The 14,912-nt window shown below is 35.1% G+C and overlaps 1 protein-coding gene across 3 annotated transcripts; it reads left to right on the forward strand.

Moving 5' to 3' along the window:
* Positions 1–2,629: 2,629 nt before the first annotated feature.
* On the forward strand, positions 2,630–14,519 carry LOC118437117. 3 transcript variants are annotated; one of them, XM_035855913.1, is made up of 10 exons: positions 2,630–3,225; positions 4,332–4,575; positions 6,577–6,734; positions 8,115–8,240; positions 9,349–9,468; positions 11,434–11,526; positions 12,271–12,350; positions 13,063–13,237; positions 13,541–13,627; positions 14,164–14,519. In XM_035855913.1, exons 1-10 carry the CDS (start codon positions 3,163–3,165, stop codon positions 14,428–14,430), a joined length of 1,413 nt encoding a protein of 470 aa, XP_035711806.1. In that variant the 5' UTR covers positions 2,630–3,162; the 3' UTR covers positions 14,431–14,519. The 3 variants fall into 3 exon arrangements, with proteins under 3 accessions (XP_035711806.1, XP_035711807.1, XP_035711808.1); XM_035855914.1 differs by having other exon boundaries at positions 4,368–4,575; XM_035855915.1 differs by lacking the exon at positions 14,164–14,519 and adding an exon at positions 13,743–14,155.
* Positions 14,520–14,912: the final 393 nt, after the last annotated feature.

The following is a 14,912-nucleotide window of genomic DNA, read 5'->3' on the forward strand; positions in this document are numbered from 1 at the left end:
TCCCCAGCCCAGATTCAAGTAGTTGTCGCGTATTATTTCCAGAAGGCGGATATGTATGTATTTATAACTTTTTCATACGAACTCAGATCGTACTAAAACTTCGCATGCTGACATCCCATCTAAGCACGATCGCAAATATTCGAACATAGTTTTCTATATTTCACATATTTTAGGGTTTTCGTACATATTACATATTTTCATACATGTTTTGAGGATTTTTCGTACATACACATATTATCCTTCATATTTCTCTAGATAGTAAATAGGTTAGTACATATTTCGAAGTTTTTTATGGAAAAATATTTTTCTTAATTCAGATATTACGGTTTCCTCAAAATTATATTTCATAAATATAAGTAGAAAATTCTAGTTGACAAATATTTTTTGTGCATATTTCCAGGTTTGTTAAGCACATATTGCATACATATTTTGCGGAATTTACGTACATGCATATCCGCCCTCTGATTATTTCTCATGAGTAGATCTACGTCTTCGAACTCGGCGTAAGAAAGACGGAGCCATTCCCATCCAGCCAAGAAAAGATTTCTCTGAGGTATCCGAATCCTGTACTGTTCGTAGTTACCGTTTCACAGTGCGGTTTTACATATTTAGTTAAAATTTCATAGAGTATCTTTTTGATAGTTGTTTTTCACATAGTCATTTTTTTGGTTTTCATAGTCAGACATTACGTAGTCAAGTATTTACATAGTGGACTTTTTCCACTGTGTAAAACAATTTTCCACAATTTAATAAAAATATCCTTTGCTTTAAAATCAGACGAAACTTAAATTGCAGACAATTCATTTTATGTACAAATTCTTCAGTTGTCCTATGTTGGTGATCATCAGTAACGTTTTTTTAAGTTATCTGCTAATGGTAAAAATTAGGGTTGCCGCGGGTAGCAAAAATGCTACCCGTTACCCGACACGCTACCTGCAGTCCAACTGGCCGAACCCGCACGGGTACCCGTTACTCGTTAAGGAAATGACGTTAAAAACTATCCAACCTCCAAGATAAAATTGATTTACTTAATTCAGTATTTGCTCGTTTGCGTTGATTTGATTACTTTGAGATGATGCCATGAAAGTATTTTTCAACCTGCGATTATCTAAATTCAACTTGCCTTAGTTTGATTTGCTGAAGTTTTGACTTAAATTTTCAATTTTCACAAATTTTACTCACAAATGTAATTTTTATTTCAATCGGATATTGGAAAGCCTTAGTTTTTTTACAATCCCACAGCAAGTAGACATCGAACGAGAAAAACATTAGGTGTAATATTCAGGGTTGGGCAAAATACATGGGTTTTAAAATACAAAATACAAAATGAAAATACATTGTTGTGAACCTTCAAAATACAATTACAAAATACAAAATACTCGAATCTCGTCAAAATACAAAATACTTTTCCCCAAAATCGCCGAAATCTAAAAATATAAAATACAAAATACAAAATACGTATTTAAAATACATTTCAAAATACAAAATACTACTGCCAGATTTGACCCTGCAAATCCAAGTCAAGCTCAAATTTCAAAAGTTTTGCAAACTCATTTTATTTCACAGCATTATTTGGAAGTTAGTAATTATTTTTCTGAGTATGCATGAGGTCATTTGTTATCTAAAAAATGATACGAAGATTATAAGCCCAACATAATCTAAGTAATTTTAATCTTTCTCACACTACAAAAAAGACATTCTCGTACGACAAAGTGTCGAGTAGGAAGTAAAAATAAGTTTTAATAACCATCATAACACTTGAGAGAAATTTAAAAATAAAAAATTAATCATCTGCATAAATATAACATATTTTATGTAGTTTTCTGACACAGCCATGAGTCCAGAAACTGAAAATAATAGATAAGATCTGAGATCCTATTTAGCTGAAACCGTAAATATTGGTTTGCAATAGATATCTCATGGAGTAACTCTTATTCTTCTCATGAGCTCGTCTCATATTTGCCAAATGTATTTTGTAAAGTATTTTTGTATTTAAAATACATTGACCGACGAAAAAATTAGAAAATACAAAATACAAAATACCCGGCAAACTTCAAAATACAAAATACAAAATACTTTCATCTGAACCATGGCCCTCAAAATACAAAATACAAAATAGTATTTTGTATTTTGTAATTTGTATTTTGTATTCAAATAGTATTTTGGCCAACCCTGGTAATATTTACGTATGTATAAACCCAGGGTTTCCCAACATTACTGCTGTACAGTTAACTGTAGTAACTGTAGTGCAGTTTAACCATGCGCTATCCCCAAATATTTAATCCCTAAATTATTTTCCATGCTGTGACGCTTTTTTTAAAGTAGCTGGATCTATTCTATGCATATATATTATCTATGACCCTTAACGAACAGTTTAGTATTCGATTCGTGTATATACCAAGAGAAAGTGAATGTGTTTCACACTCTGGGGCCGTTCATAAATTATGTAATGCAAGAGGAGGTGACGATCTAAGCTCAAATGATATCGTGTCAATCTGACACAAGCACAAGGGGGGACCAAGTTAGGGGTCTAGAAAATCGCGATTGTTTAGTTAAATAATTTATGAACGGCCCCCACTGTTAATCGTCTCTCCCCTAAAAAAATATTTCCCAAAACTTTTGTGCACCATGATACGGAGCAGCTGAGTTCCGACACAAATACATATATTTGACATAGAAATAAAGTGCGTTACAATCTAAATAAATACTTAATATCAAAACATACTTACATACATATTGTAGAGACATATACATGTTTACATACACAAGTGAATAAAGAAAGTGTGGAGATATAGAAAATTATTGCATTAATGTTCATTAAACTGAGATTAAATTGAGTTAATTTCGTATCTATGTATGTGCATAGAAATTGCATGCATACAAAACATATATAACACTCTTAAAAATAATCTTCCAAATGCGAAAATAATTGCACTCTAAATTCTAAATTGAGTAAACTAACTACACTAATTCTAAGTCTAGATCAGCGATAACCTGACTAAGAGTAAGATTTGCACCGAATTTTGTATCGTTTACTTAATATAGAATTCGTAATGAATTAAGTTTTCAAACGTGGTAACATACAGTTTTTAAGAGTGTAAATACGAGTGCATTCCTGGACTTTAAAAGTGTAGTGGTGGATTATGTATCTGTAGTGACGAAATGCCATCAGCATCCCTTAACCGGCGACTTATTACGCTGCGTCTTCACCAAGTCCGGCAGGAGGTACATACATAAATATGGTTTCAAATTATGTCGATACACAATTAAACTTTTGCTTTTAAACATAATATGTTTTGTATACTATACAAAATTTAGAAAGGCATAACTGCAGTAGCCGCGGAAACCGTGGGGACATTTGGTGCATTAACGTTGTAGAGTATGGGAGGAAAGAAGGGATTTAATTATGATGAGCAGGTGACGTACTGATGTGTCCGTGGCGACATTGTCCCTCTGTCACCAGGCTTCGGCGGCCGCTGCATAGCCATTCATATTTGCCTACAGTTTTTGCCTTGTTTGATATTGTTTTAACTTACAAGTTCTGGTTAGAAGTTCTTACATCTCTTCAGTAACCCATACATACCTACCGCGTAGTTGACCAATGAAATTGCAGGTATTAAGGAGTAGATCATTTCTAGTTAATAAATTTATAACGTTCACACTAAAAACTTTTCAGAAAAATTTACGCAAGCGAAGTGAGAAAAAAATTTGCATCTTATGATTTTGCCTGAATAACTTCGAATGTGAAAGTTGGGAATTTGTTTCAGTAGAAGCGATTTACTCCTTAACACCCTCCTTTTGACGGGTGGGTTGACCATAGGTTATTTAATTTCGGAAACTTAGCGGCAGGATAACTCTGGACTTTTTGGGGGTTTGGTGTGTTTTTGGGATATCAAATCAAACTCCGGAAAACTCCAGTACTTATTGGGGTTTCTGCTGGGTTTTTGTAAGATTTTATGCCAGGTTGAAACAGGATTCATAAAACAACAACTTTGATCAATGTAGATTAAATTCGGATTCAGCAAGAAATTTTGAGCATTTTTATGTGCGACTTCAATTTCCAGGTATTATTTCATCAGATATTCCTGGTTTTATCTCTAATTAAGTTGTAGAACATGAACCTTTGACTTATAAATCAAAGTCAATGAAAATATTGAAATTTTTATGCTAAATGCGAATCTTGAAATAGTTTTACTTTAATATGTAATGTTAAGAATTTTGTTTCAATCAGCCCCATAATCTACAGAAACCCCTATAACCCCTAAAAAACCCTTGGGGTTTTCCGAACCCTGACCTCTGTTCATTATTCCCCTCCATTTGTTAATCTCTAGGATGCAGAATTTTATAAGAAGTGTCGTCATGCCCAGGTCCAACGAGAAAACGAGTTGTTCAACCATGGCCTCGTTAGCGTGCAAGATTTCGTAAAAGTGCACCATCATCACAAATTCATTCTTGACGAGTTATGTAAAAACCAAGAGAAACACTTCCTTCTCGGCAAGCTCGAGCAAATGGATCATCAAGAATTTCGCAAGTGTTTTCTTCTAATCGCAATCTCACTTTTACTCGCGTGTATGGGTGGGTTAACAAGTTTTATGTGTTTATATAAATACAAATCTTAATAGTCCTTTACAAATGTATTACCATATGGTAAACTACATGGTGGCCATTTATTATCTGACCTCCTCAAAAATTCTTCCTATCCGCGCACAAAAATTTATACCGTAAATCTCTGTACTCTATTTGCAGCCAGGTCTGGGCCCCTTATTTTCAGATTTTAATAGTCACGATTCTAATTATGGGATTTGTTTAATACCTGGCATCAAATTATTTATAACCGCGGTTATAAATAAAATTTGTTTTTTTTTCGTGAAAAAACATTTAGCAGAATGTCCAGTATTAGCCGGTTCTAAATTGTAGCTGCATCTATGTACATAAACTGACTTTAATAGAGTGTGGGGTCATCCATATACTACGTCATCAAGAATTCTCCATTTCAGTCCACCCACCCAAAGCCAACATTAAAGGATAGGGAATTTTGCCATGGAAAAGATAGGTAGATGTAAAGCACCCACCAACTAACATAATGACGAAATATGATTGGAGGATATTCCTCCCGCTCGTCTCCTCCCGTGTATATTTTCCTCTGCGGAATGGGGCGGGAAGGAAAATGCGCATGGGAGGAGACTAGCGGGATCAGATGAGGAGGAATTATCCCATCACCACGTAATATATCTATTTTCCCTATCTACCGCAACCCGGACGCTTAAAAAAGTTCGAAAAATACGAATTGCACAATCCTACTCGCAGCTCGAAGTAGTGTCTCGTTACTAAACGCGGAGAGCAATTGATCGACATTTGGGCATTTGCTCCATCGCATTTCCTTAACCCTAAGGTCATCCCTTATTGCCCTCATGATGGATGATTTGGATACATTCATTTATGTGTCAACTTCTTCTGCACTGTAAATAAAAAGTAAGCAAATTGCTACTGGGCGGTCTATAAATATGTGACCTCACCGATTTGGTAGCGATTTTTTACGCAATTGTAGTAAATTTGTTACCATCTTGTAGCATTTCCTCACCCTGCTGTAACGGTTAGCCAAAATATGGTAGCAAATTTACTACAGTTCTGTAGAAAATGGCTACCAAACCGGTGAGGTCATATATTTATAGACACCGCCCAGTAGCAATTTGCTTACATTTTATTTAGGGTGTGATCCAAACGAGGATTTCGTCTAATTCGTACTTTCCATGCTTTCACCATGGCTGGTGTCCGAACGGATCGAGGTCGACCGAATATCTTCTAGTCATCAGTACTACAAGTATCCTTGTAACGTTTAATTATGTCGTTAACCTTCTGGCGTTTTGCTCTAGAGTTCCGCAGAATTTTAAAATCTCACATGTTGTTGCTTTCTTAGAAGTGTAACTGAAAAATTACGGACATGTTTATGAATTTGCCATTAAATTTGAATTTGCATTTGACCAAATCTTGATATTTTTGAAAACCTTTGTAGTCTACAAATTGTAGATGCTATTAATATTAAGCACAGTAGTAATCAGCAGCAATGAACAGAACTGACCTCTGCAAAATTTGGCGCCAGAATTCAAAGGACAAACTCTTGTACGGAGAATTCTGGTCCGAGTATGCAGTTAAGTTTCTTATTATTATTCATGATAAACCTTTTCGTGCGATAAACCCGTACTGAATACCAGGCTTTAGGTACTAAAAAACACAGTGAAGGATTTAAGAATATGATGCTAAATTGTTTGGGGTGTGGTTAGATAATAAATGGCCGCCATGTGCATATACTCACATGGCTCCACAATTACGGATGTTATTCATTAACATCCCCCCCCTTAAATTTGCAAATCATTGTTTGCTCGGTGGACTTATGTACTCATTGCTAATGTAGTAACAAATTTATTACCAGTCTATACCAACTATTGGTATCATGGTAGCTGCTACGTATGGATACATATGTATGTATGTAGGCATCGCTTGGTAATGCATTTTATCAAATTATTTAGAGTACTAATTTTCCTCTGTAATCATGTACATTTTTAAATTATTTAACAGGCGCCACTCCCACTTATGAATTAATTACGCCCTACATCGAATATATTTCTGGAAATGTGGAGAAACAAACTGGGTTAACAAGACGTCAGCTTAACATCATCAACAAAGCAATAAATTTTATCCTTATTTGGCTCATAATCTCACTAACCGTGATGAAAGTAAATACATTTTTGTAGAATACTTCACTCTAAATAATTTGGAGACAAATTTTAGCCCGCGGAGATGCAATATTTCTCAATTTTGGGTAGAGATGCACCTAGTGGTAAAAAACTGTGTGCCAAACTTTGAGTTTGCGCAGATATTTGAATCGTAAGAGAAAACTGTACGAGGTTAATTTTTGAGATTAATTCAAAATGCAAAACTTTTGTGAATCAGTGTCATTGGACAGCTTTACATACATATGTGTTCAAAAAATGAAAAAAATACTCGGCCGAGTTTTAGTAGTGAAAATACTCGCCGACTCGGCTAGGTTCTCGGGGCATTACTGATTTTTTGGTAAAGCTTCCAGCCACCTTTTGTCACCAATGTGAAAATAAATTCGAGCTTATGACGTCGTTATTTAAAAAACGGACATTTTTATTATCTGAATATAAGACTTTTATTTTTTTAACTACGCCATCACGTCGGTTTTGGACACGAGTTTGGACCTGTTTCAACTGGTGACAAACCGTCGACTTGATCATTACCAAAAGTTAATAGTAACTCCGCGGGTGACGATTTGTCTCTAGATAATTTAGAACTCGGGAACGTTTATATATTACGTTATCAAAACAGCGACGATTTTAAGACCACGCACCCACCCGTTTCCTATCCTATTCATGCTAACAATGCGATGGTATGAAGTGTAATCCTCCGATTTGGTTGAAATTTCGAAATTATGTGCTCAATGTGCTCGTCAACTATCGAGTAGGCCATTAGAAATGAGACGCGCAACAATCTTGTCACCTTTCTGCTTTATTAATTCACTTGTGTTACAAGTAATTAAAATTGATTATACTATGGAGATTGACTACTCCATGTTGACATTTGTTACTGGTGTGGCGACACAAAATTTGGAAAGTTGCAAAAAGACTGTCAAAATTGCTTGCGTCACATTCCATAGATATAAGAATTGTTCAACCACAGGAGTACAAGAGCCAAGAACTTCATTTTTATCCGGTGGAAATGTAACGAAATTAACTTTGATTTACAAAATTACTAGACCATTTTTGAAGTTTATAGAAGTTTTTGAAGTTTGAAGGGTATAGGGTAGGGCGGGCAATGAAAAATGCCTGCCCTGCACATCTCTACTTTGCCCTCAAATATTTTTGCAAACTCTGACCATCGCAGAAACTGCCTGAAGAAACGTTGGTTGTATTGACATGGCCCACATAATTTCAAAATTTCAGCCAAATCAGAGGGTTACACTTCACACCATCGCATTGTAAGATCAAAACGTGCTACAAGATAAGAGACCCAAAACCTAAATACATGGAAGTTCCATAATACATCATTTTTTAATTGGTAATTTAATTAATTTATTTAAATTTCCACGATAGGGGAACACGTATTATTCTAGAGGCCTAAAATGGTGGAGGTTTACTCGAAAACGGAGGTACTATTTGGATGCATCACGGGCACGCTGGTCAAGTAAGGAATACACGACCAAAAGCCCGATTGAAAAGGTAATGCACATTAAGGAACGTCCATATAGTAAGGAATTAACTAAACGCATATTTTAACACCACTCACTACTCATGTTAAGCTCAACACGAGTAAGATAGGCGGCCGAAAATTACTTAGAGTGTGTCCAGAAAGTTTCTCCCTATCAACCACTAATGAATTTTATTACCTGACAGAAACAGGGAGATATAATTATTCAAACTGCTATATTTTTTGAAAGTACCGTAATATGGTGTGCGTAATCCGGGCTTCTTCATCATTTTTACCATTGATGCCTTAAAACTGTGGTGCAAAATGCGTGGCCCTTACGAAATCAACCTGGGACCAGGATTTCAAAGTCGTGTTTCGGCCTTGTAATGGATGCCACACCCTTCAAATTTATCTTCCTACATCACGAATTTTGTGGATTAAATTGTGAATGCTATTAAATCTAGCTCTTATCTGTGAATATGCGCTTATCGTCGCCTTCCGCAGGGGTCAAAATAGTCGAAAATCTATGCTTTTAACCAGTTTTGCGAAGTTTAACTCATACAACGTGGGCTAAAAAGCGTTTTATACTGACCCTTGTATGTCTGACAACCCTTCTTTGTCATGCTGGGTTAGTCCCAAAAGTAGTTAGTAAACTACTACCATTCTTCTGAAAGTGTAGCCTAGCGAGATTTAGGCTGGTTCAGATTGCATACGAAAACTATGCGATTTTCTTCAAATTATTTATGTAAGTTAGTATTTTTTTGATTGATAGAGTGTCCTCGAACTATTTGAACTGCGTTTGGGTTTAAAATATTTTTTATCACTCCGCAATCCTAACATCTTTCAGATTTTTGCTTTTTCACTTAAATCCATCCCATTCATTGGATACTGCTAGGATACTCAATTCCTTTTGCATGGGAAAAGGCTTTGGTATCGTATTGGAAAAATAATTGCACGACAAACCTCAAAAATGTTAAAACTAGCAACAAAAAACGGGCTGAAAATCCATAGGGAGAAACTTTCTGGACACCCTCTAATCAGCTTTTCGATGACCTAATATATGGACGTGCCCTATTGTTAAATTAGAAATAGTAACGATCGAAAAAGCATATTACATATTTATTCGCTTAAATTGTTTAGATCTATCTCAAGAATGTTCCCATTTGGTCGATCTCTACGGAAGGCCGTATTCAATCTGTGAGAGAAAGGGAGAGAAAAGACACCATTTCGTTGTCACCAGCATCCTTGAGTGGCAATTTGGTATGTCAATGTCAATGTGTATTTACATAATATCACAAGCGAAGCTTCCAAGTGCCTATCAAATCTAGGATATTTATCATACCAAAGACGCTATATTTTATCATAGAACATGCGGTTCAACATCACGTATTTGCGGGATATTTGACAAAATCTAAACCAAAACGTGTATGTACATATTTTTTCAATGCTTTTAACATAGCCTTCGGACTGATTAGATCAAGTTTATAGAATTTTGATACGCTGAACGTTCGTAAACGTAATTTCGCTGATCATAATGAGTCTGCAAAGTGTGATACAAATATTTGACAATTTTTTGAAAATTGTAAAATCTGCAAAATTTCCAAAAACTGAATTAAATTGCTTTTTTAAATCCAGTATAATTCAAAAGTTTTCCTAAAAGAGATTTTTTTCTGCATGCAAAAAATTGGCGAAAATTTTGAGCGAAAGGAAACGACGTGCTTTAATTTTTAAGGATGACTGTTTTTTGTTGTGAAAAAAGTACTAAATAATAAATTTTTAAAGTAATAAATTTTTCCCAACCAATAAGATAGACAATTTTATTGCAAAAAACTTGCGAAAATTTTTAGCAAATGAAATTGATAATTTTTATGAAAACATAAATAAAATGATCTCTATAAGTCTATTTTACCGATTTTTCAAAATTGTCTTGCAATTTTGAAATTCCTTGCAAAAGTTTAGCAAAAAATTCGTGAAATTTGCAAAAATGTGCAATTTGAAAAAATTTGTAATTTTAAAAAATTTCAAAAAATTTGTAATTAATTGTAAATTTGTTCATATTTTTCCTAATTAGGAAAAATTTGCAGTTTGTTATTTTCGAAAAAAATCCAATATGCAGAAAATTCTTTGGTTTAGATTTTGCCAAATATTTCGCGAAATCGTGATTTTGCACTGCATATTCTATGACAAAGTTTTCATTACACTAAATTATCTGTCGATTAAGGCTATTCGGAAGGAAATCGAGGGGTGACAGGTGACAGTACTTAAGGTTCCCTTGTTAGATAAAGCTATCACGAGAAGTGAGCTTACGAGGGTACCTTTTATAGTGCCCGGAGCTCCGAGCATATTCACTATATACATTTGACGAAGTTTTTAATACTAGTCCTATGATGTGACAAAATCTCCGTGTCAAAATGACATTTGGTCACGGGGTGACGACTTTAGTGACGCGCGGAACGGTCACGGTTGCCATGCTTTTAGTAGTGCAGTACCCTTTTCACCACACGCTCCACACTCATCTCACTGAAATCTCAACTCATTTGTTCACCGATGAGACTGGCATCTAATTTACTATGTATATTTACAATATCATTACAATTTATTTACCATTGACAAGTTTTCAATATTGCTTTTTTCCTTTCAAATATTGGAGTTTAAAAACTATTCGGAAAAAATATTGCAACTTCTTATGAATTTAAACAAGTAGAGGGATTTGTTTTTCAAAAAGTTCTCGTGAACATTTTGTAACTTTTAAATTCGAACACAAAAATAATATTGATAAGCTATAAATATTTAGTAAATTGTAATGATATTGAAAAATATAGTTAAATTAAGTACCAGTGTGCTCAGTGAGTAAATTAGTTGAGAATTCAGTAGCAAGATGAGACACGTGTGGCGAAAAGTAGCTGGGCTATTGAAATCATGAGAGAAATTGACCGTTCGGCGCGTCACTAAAATCGTCACCGCTTGACCAAATGTCATTTTGACACGGAGATTTTGTCACATCATAGGACTAGTATTGAAAACTGCGTGTAATGTATATAGTGGATATGCTTGGAGCTCCGGGCACTATAAGAGGTTCCCTCGTTAGCTGCGTCTCCCAGAAGCTCCAATGCTCCAAAATCCTGGGGCATCATACCTCGTTGGAACCCTGGATTTTCTACAGACGGCTGGGAAGTTTCCTTTGTGGGTATAAATATTTGTTTTAATTTTTTTAATTCAATGCAGATTTTCGATCCATGCGAGGCTGGTGAAAACCAATGTTACGAATACCAAACATGGCCTGCTCAGGGAACTCTTGACTGTATGGTTGATCAGGCGGTACGTAAATATTCGGAAAATTTGTATAACTGCATTGCAATATACAGGGTGGTTCAAATGTTAATAACAAATTTTTATAAAGGGAAAAGTCCTTAAATTTCCGTCCGTTACATGAATTGGGATTGAGATTTTTATTATCAACACTGGTGTAACACTGGTATCATGTTGAATTTAAGAGACAAAATTTTGGAAAACTATATAATGGAAAGTTACGAATGTGTCCTACTGAAAAATTTGTAGCGTGACTTTTGAACCACCCTGTATTTAATAAAAATTTCCTATCATATGCGTTGATCTAAAGGGAGTTTATTTAATCGACCCAATTTTCCTTGAATAATTGAAAACTTGCAACTCAAAACGTTAGGTTCTTCTGGCGAATGTTACGATTCTCAAGATTATAAGTATGTAGCTTATCTTCTCTCTAGGCAGGCATGGGTGGTGAAATTTCAAACAATATTATCCTGTCTGAAAGTTAGGCTTAAATATGGTTTGAGCTCAAAAACATATCAGGGCGGATTAAATCAACACTCTTTATATGACACATGGAACACGTTGGGGAACATTGACAAATTGCGTCCTCATTTTAATGGCTGGGTGGCTAAGGTCTACATATCTTTCTCATGTTAAAATTCCCTATCCCTTAATGTATACGTTGGGTGGGTGGGTGAAAAAATAGAGAATTTCTGATGTATGGATGGCCCCTGAGGCTGCCAGTGTTATTAATATAAGTACACTTAATTCCAGCTAAATCAACTCGTCCTGCTGGGATTGGTTGGGGTATACGTAAAGTTGTTGAATTATGACATCTTTAAATTGTATCAGACGTAAGTTGAAGATTAGTTTTGTTCTTTTGCAAAATGTTCTTAAAACAACTTCTATTGGACTTTTTAAAAAGGAACTATATTGTTTAAAAAATAATTCAATAATTTTAATTAAGTTCTAACTTCGAAATTTTGAGTTTAACTCGTATTAAATTTTCCACGATAGAAAAGTTTCAATGCCTTATCGATTAGGTATATGTATCAACATTTCTTCCTTCCAATTTCGAAAATTTCGAAATTTCGAAATTTCGAAAAATTTGGCCATGTTTTTCACAAGTAAATCCTTCTACCTAAATTTCCAAATATGCGGTTATACCTCTGTACGGATGGGTGACCTGATAATACGATGGTGTGAAGTGTAACACTCCGAATTGGTTGAAATTTTAAAATTATGGTCTATGTCAATACAACCAACGTTTCTTGAGGACAATAATGGTCGGAACTGGTTGAAATACTTTAGATAAAATTTGAAAATTGGGCGATCTATAGTTTAGTCGAAGGGAATGGGAGCAGGGTTTGCTCCTTCCGCTTGGCAAGAATCGCCCATTTTTCAACTTTTACGTCAAATATTTTAATAAATTCCAAATATTGTAGGCAAAGTGCCTTAAGAAATAAGGTTGTATTGACTTGAACCACGTCATTTTAAAATTTCAACCAAATCGGAGGGTTACACTTTACACCATCGCATTGTAAGAAGATGTGTTGTAAATTTCAGCCAAGACTTTGCACAAGATTTATACCCTTTATTTGGACCCTTGCTTGATCCCTGGTTAGCCTGCGCAACTTACGTTTTTTGGACATCCGTCACCATGCTGTCAACATCCCTTATTACCGGTGTTGTCACAGGTCGGGCTGGATATACACGTGCAGATTATCTTCGTTTACAACTGGTAAATTTCCCGCAAAAATATATTTGTCAGAATTTTCAGAATTCTTCTCTAATTTTCCCACACTGTTAGAAATCTAGTCACGCACGCAATAATTTTCTGTATTAAAGTTACTCCCGCTGACCGCCTCTTATTAAAATTATAACGGTCCGTGAAAATTTACTACTGGTATGGTAAAACTTTAATACCGAGCTATTACTGCACAGTGTTACTTATCAATGCCACCTTGGTAGAGTTACATATGAATACCGTTTGGTACTATTTTAATCTTGAATTTCTAAAAGTGTACATATGTTTTCCATTAAGGTGATATTAAACAAAAAATGCGTACTTGTCTCGGATTTCGCTGGATTACTTTTTTGGCTAACTTTTTCCACATTCACGAAGCACTACGTGAGTTATTTTTTTTGACAAATTTCATGTTTGCAATGGGGACGCAAACCATGTTCAATTCAGAATATGTTTTTGATATATTAGTAACTTTTTCGAAATAACGTTTATTTCATAGCTTGCGCAGATTGAAAAATTCAGTAAATTCTGGGCGCTGCACGTTTGGGAAGGAAGGCTGCCGATCGGAAAATAGATATTGTTCACTAATTTGTGGCGATGAAAAAATGTGCTAATTTTTTAACATCAACAACATTTAAGTCAATATTTACCAAGATGCGAAGACGACTTCCGCAAATTTTGAATGCCGCAAGTTCGCGAAAATGATCGAGTTTCCGGCGCAATCTGGTCTTATGGCAGTAGTTTTAAGAGCGTACAGGGCCCAAAATTACGAAATTGTTCGCAACCACTTCACTAAACTATGTTCATAAATAATTGCTCTTTCAAACTGGTATGGTAAAAAAATAATCCGGTTTAACATAATTTGCGTCCCCGCTGTTAGAATTTTTATTATTAAAAATTGCATTGCTAAAATTTTTTAGGTTTATCCTGCAACAATCTCTGCTATAGTTTTTGCTATTTTCCTTGGAGTTTTATCCGTTACAAGAAAATGTGGCAAGCTAGATAAGCAATGTCTGCTTGAACTATGTGTCAGTATGATATTAAGGTTTTTTACACTGTTTACTATTCACAATATTTACCACCGCTTGTTTCCAACCCAAAGTTATACATGGTACACACAGCCCAAGTTTAACTTGTTTGGTTTCTTAGTTCTTTTCTGGATTGTAAAGTATGTATGTACACTCTAAATATAAATAAATACACTCAAAACAAAAATTTGTCGAATCAACACCGCTGGTGTCAATATATAACTTAACCGCCTTGGTTACAATGTTGAATCCGAGTTATGATGATTTTGATACCGGTTATAATGTTATGACCGGACGGAAAAAATTCATCACTACTCGGAATCACAATTGTAACCAAGGCGATTGAGTCATATATTGACACCGTTTTGTTTTGAGTGTACAATTTCCTCAAGGTTGAGTATAAAACAGGACTACGCAACCAAAAGGTTAAATTTAGAAATCAAATACGTAAATCCCGAATAATGCCAAACATTGTTACCCAGCCGGGAATCGAACCACGGCTCCCTTTAATTCATGTCAAGTGCTCTGACCTCTGAGCTACTAGGGCAATTAGTTAAAAAAGGTTAAACTTATCCAACATTTATCCACCCATGGGACAAATTTTACACAACTTTGGACAAGTTTTGCACAACGCACTATGG

Source organism: Folsomia candida, unplaced genomic scaffold (assembly GCF_002217175.1).
Source record: "Folsomia candida strain VU population unplaced genomic scaffold, ASM221717v1 Fcan01_Sc012, whole genome shotgun sequence".
Taxonomy (NCBI): Eukaryota; Metazoa; Arthropoda; class Collembola; order Entomobryomorpha; family Isotomidae; genus Folsomia; species Folsomia candida.